Source organism: Brachyhypopomus gauderio, chromosome 8 (genome assembly GCF_052324685.1).
Source record: "Brachyhypopomus gauderio isolate BG-103 chromosome 8, BGAUD_0.2, whole genome shotgun sequence".
NCBI lineage: Eukaryota > Metazoa > Chordata > Actinopteri > Gymnotiformes > Hypopomidae > Brachyhypopomus > Brachyhypopomus gauderio.
In genome coordinates, this window is record NC_135218.1 from 26,693,580 (window position 1) to 26,698,631 (window position 5,052).

Below are 5,052 nucleotides of genomic sequence, written 5' to 3' on the forward strand. Positions count from 1 at the left end.
CACCAGATACCGTGGCAGTGCACAGAGATACAGCATAAAGAATCAGATAACTCAAACCTGTAAGACTCAACAATTTCGTTTCAACTAGATGCCCACGTAACCCAGCTTTTAATGGCCTGATGTAAGACAAGTGTGCACAAGTTGGCACAGGTATCCATCATCACACTCCCCTGTTCAGAAGACTGTCTTTTGTTGTCTATGTGCAGGAAAGAAAAAACTAGCAAATGCAAACAACTGATAAATGCAAAACAGCGAAAGACAGATTAATTAATTAACACAGTTTTGGCTTGTAATTTACAACTGTGCCAGCTTGCGTCAAAATAAAAATTAAAAAACAAAACTATGCGCCTGTCACACTGGCGCCCCCTGCAGTCATGAGATTATCCTGGTTTACGAAGGTCAAGGTTTACGAAAAGGTCTCATGGCGCCACCTGTTGGGCAAAGAATGGAATCAACACTAACGTTGTTCTTAAGCGGTCTGCATACTCGTGATATGGGAACTGTGTTTGTAGCTTTGTAGCACTGTACCGAGAGACGGTACAGTACACTGAACTGAAGACAGATTTATAACAATGTCTGAAAAACGATAGAGGCCGCTGATTATGCCTTTAAAAACGCTCCGAACTACAAACACAAATCCACGAACAGTTAAATGTAGGCTACTTTTGAAAGTGTAATTGCGTCACATAAATTAGATCCACGTCCTTAGTTCAATACTGCGCATAATTATACATACTAAATTGAAATTATTGTTTTCACGTAATACAACACGGCATGCACGTTCCTGATGAGGACATTGAGGAAGATGATGATGATGAAGATGAGGAAAGAAGAGATCTAACCAGGAACTGGAAGAGAAGGACACTATCAGGCTGGCTTGGCAGCACAAATACAAATGATTGGGGCTGTTTTCAGTTAACTTCCTGAAAATAAAATTTGGGATACATTTTTTTACATTTGTGACCCGTGTTTGTGTGTGTTTCTTAATTTAACAGGCTCTAAGGCATTCATTGGATACAAGTTATGCTTTTCAAAGTATTTTATTTGACTCCACTAATTACATGCTATAATAATTAGAGGGAGGAATAAGCAAGGAGGAATTAAAATAGAAATAAAAATCCTTGGTGCACACCTTCTATACAGTGTCTGTGTGAGTAGAAATGGAGTCTGGAAGAAAAATATTAACATTAATGAAACTGCCACAAAACTAAAGGATTTGAAAAATTTGATATAATAAATTAACTTTTAGAGTTTGATTAGTTTTTTCTTCATATATCAGAGATCAGTAACTTTCATTTACATTCACTATGGTTACATGGCAAAGTATCTTACCTTGTTCAGTTGGCAATATGATTGGCACAGAAATTGAGGGTCTGAATACCTGAAACTCAGACATTGAGAGTTGTTTGGACATTATCTCAAGTTTGGCCCTCTTCAGTTCCACCAGTTCCATACGGTGCATCTCTCGCTCTGTTGCATCTGTCCCTGTTTTAGCTGCAGACGCTCTTTTTCTATCTGCAGCCTTTGGCTTTCAATAGAAATTAACTCCTCGCTGCATGCTCCCTTTCGTTTTGCATGACTAGCGAAGTCATGCCATTTTTTCCGTATGTCCATTGCAGATCTCTTGTATACACTGCATGCATTTATTTTCTGGGCTATTTCTTCCCATTTCTGGTTTTTTTCTTTATTTGATGAGCTTTGGAGAACAGAATACTCGTTTTCTTCAATTTCTTCCAGCATTTGAGTTAGTTCGTCCTGAGAAAAATTTGGTTTGCGTGGTCGGTTTGCCACGCTTGCTGCTTGATTGCTTCTAAAGGTTATTAGAATAGGTTAATTGCCTATTTATAGGTAGGCTTGGCATGCGATGGACAGCAATTACAAATATTTTTTAACTTTGTTTTTTACATACATGTTGTGTAAATACTTTTTTGTTGTTTGATTTTATGATTATTAGTTACATAACGACACTTTTGTGGCTTAATAATATAGAAATGTTATTAAGCCACAAAAGTGTCGTTATGTAACTAATAATCATGTAAATCGGTGGTTCAGTTTTCGACTGGCAGATCCTGTTCTGGGCAAACGTGGGGGCGGAGTCAAGTAAGTGCTACTTAGGGACTCGTTCGTAGGTTTGAAAGATAAGGAGGGTTTTGGGAAACTGGCGTAAAAACGGCGTTCTTAAAGTTGTTCGTAAATCGCTCAGTTCAATCGCTTTCGGGAAACTCACCCCTGAACGTTTTCGTCTACGTTGGTCCACGGCGTGACGTCACGCACATCGGACACGTAGGTTCCAGCCATCCAATCACAGTCACCGCAGCAAAACGCGTGCAACTGGTTGGCTACTAGTGGCGCGAAAGTCGTCACGTGGTCACGGTTTTTCGCGCGAAAATCTTTGAGGACTCGTGGAGTTTCGTGTTCGTTGTTCTAACGGAGCGGCGCGCTATACTGTTATATCTCTGTAATAACACTGTGCTGAAAATGGATCTTGGGGAGCCCGCTGTGGATAATGCCGGTCAAGTGATCAAAGACGAGTTAGCTGAGAAATGTCAAAAATTATTCCAAGCTTTTTTGGAGGAGTAAGTTATTTTCCTGTGCGACTATTGCACTTTCCGCTTCCTACCGACCTTAGACTAGTTAACCATACATCCTAGGTAGCAAGATGTATTTTCTTGAAACCTTTGGATCATTTTAGGTTAATATTGTATTTCTTTAGTTATCTGAATTTGAAATATGACTGTGTTCTGTTCAGGGTAGAATTAAGATGGGTAGCTAGAGTTGTGGCTAGCTAATGTAGCCCGTCTGGCGGCCATAGTTAGATGGTTACGACTGGGCCTCACTGTCTACGCTCGTGTTGATATTCTTAGCTAAATAACGCATTAAAGTTTTCGTTTATTTAACATTTCGTGTAACCGCGACTGTGTTAAACAGGTTCCAGAATAGCGACGGCGAGGTTAAGTATCTGCGCGACGCGGAGGAGCTGATCCGGCCCGAGCGGAACACGCTACTGATCAGCTTCACGGACCTGGAGGGGTTTAATCAGGAGCTGGCAACCATCATCCAGGAGGAGTTCTACAGGTGGGTGGCGCGATCACACAGGGACCATCACACAGGTTTCATCAAGTCTTCTTGGTAGGAACCTCGTTGGGTCTTTCAAAACTGGACCCATAGATGTGAGTGTTTTGTTAAAAATCTTTGTTTTGTTCTGTTTTTTTCAGGATATATCCCTATCTGTGTCGGGCAGTGCGCAACTTTGCAAGGGATTGTGGGAATATACCTGTTTCCAAGGAAATCTACGTGTCCATTCAGAACCTTCCAACCAGACACAAGTAAAGTGAAACTTAACCCAAACTTACAACCTGTGATTGACACACTACAACACACTACTGCATCTCACGTTCCCATCGCATCTCACGGTGAAGATCACGCGGACGCCAGGTCTGTCTGTTTTACACCGTTATCCCCCCTGCCGTGCTGACGCTTCTCCACCCGTGCGTTCCTCCAGGATCCGTGAGCTGACGGCCCTGCGGGTCGGTTCCCTGGTGCGCATCAGCGGGCAGGTGGTCCGCACGCACCCCGTGCACCCGGAGCTGGTGAGCGGGACCTTCCTGTGCCTGGACTGCCAGGGCGTGGTGAAGGACGTGGAGCAGCAGTTCAAGTTCACGCAGCCCAGCGTGTGCCGCAACCCCGTCTGTAACAACCGTCGCCGCTTCCTGCTCGACACCGACAGATCGCGCTTCGTCGACTTCCAGAAGGTCTCGCGTTACGCGCCGTCTCGCTATTACGCAGATTTCTCAGTAATCGGCCGGGACGCCTGATCCTGAGGTGTCGTGTTGCCCTGGAAACCAGGTACGCATCCAGGAGACGCAGGCGGAGCTGCCGAGGGGCTCCATCCCCCGCAGCGTGGAGGTCGTCCTGCGGGCGGAGGCGGTGGAGACGGCTCAGGCCGGCGATAAGTGCGACTTCACCGGCTGCCTCATCGTGGTGCCCGACGTGTCCCAACTCGCCACACCAGGTACCGGCCGCTCAGCCAATCCCGGTTCTCCGATATCCGTCCTCGGCACCGGCACCGTGTTCTGATTCGTCTGCTAGCGCGCTGTGCCGTCAGGTCTCTGCCTCTCGGCCAATCGGAGCTCTCGGATAATTACAAACAGATGCGGGAGATTTTCTTTCAACGATATGTTCCGATATGTAACTGTGGTGTTAAAGCGCGCGTAGCACAGCTCTTGCGTGTGTGTGTTGCAGGTGTGCGGGCGGAGACCAGCTCACGCACGGCCGGCGCGCAGGGTTACGAGAACGAGGGCGTGCGCGGCCTCAAAGCGCTCGGCGTGCGAGAGCTCTCCTACAGGCTGGCCTTCCTCGCCTGCCACGTGGCACCCACCAATCCCAGGGTAGGATCCCAGCTCAGCAGCCAATCCCGTGTTCCCATCGCTGGGCTTTGTGGGAAACGTAGTTCGAAATGAATTGTGTTGCGTTTAGTTTGGCGGGAAGGAGATCCGGGAGGAGGAGCAGACCGCCGAGAGCATCAAGAACCAGATGTCGGTGAAGGAGTGGGAGAAGGTATTCGAGATGAGCCAGGACAAGAACCTCTACCACAACCTGTGCACCAGCCTCTTCCCCACCATCCACGGTCAGATACACACACACACATACACACACCACACACACATACACGCATGCACACACACACACATACACGCACGCACACACACACACCACACACACACACACACATACACGCACGCACACACACACACCACACACACACACACACACACACACACACACTCGTACTGCCTAACTCACAGTCTGTGTGATATTCTTACGTTTACTTCAGTGCTTTAAAAACATGAGTCGTTACTTTGTAATTAGCAGGTCATTACCATCTACTTCGGTTGACAAATCAAAAAAAGCAATATGATTCATTGTCCTACTGTGTTTTGTTTGCCAATACTGTAGTAACGGTCCTTTCAGGAGTGTGTGTGTGTGTGTGTGTGTGTGTGTGTGTGTGTGTGTGTGTGTGTGTGTGTTTACTGTACTAATATGTGTGGGTCT

The 5,052-nt window shown here is 46.2% G+C and overlaps 1 protein-coding gene across 2 annotated transcripts in view; it reads left to right on the forward strand.

Annotated features, from left to right (window-relative positions):
- Positions 1–2,369: 2,369 nt before the first annotated feature.
- mcm6 (minichromosome maintenance complex component 6) overlaps positions 2,370–5,052 on the forward strand; it is a 7,258-nt gene continuing 4,575 nt past the window's right edge. The window contains exons 1-7 of one of the 2 annotated variants that reach the window (XM_077015916.1): positions 2,370–2,576; positions 2,929–3,075; positions 3,216–3,326; positions 3,503–3,752; positions 3,847–4,012; positions 4,243–4,388; positions 4,477–4,627. In XM_077015916.1, coding sequence (XP_076872031.1) covers positions 2,479–2,576; positions 2,929–3,075; positions 3,216–3,326; positions 3,503–3,752; positions 3,847–4,012; positions 4,243–4,388; positions 4,477–4,627 — 1,069 coding nt within the window. In that variant the 5' untranslated portion in view covers positions 2,370–2,478. The remainder of the gene's footprint in view (positions 2,577–2,928; positions 3,076–3,215; positions 3,327–3,502; positions 3,753–3,846; positions 4,013–4,242; positions 4,389–4,476; positions 4,628–5,052) is intronic. The other variant, XM_077015915.1, reaches the window with a different exon arrangement.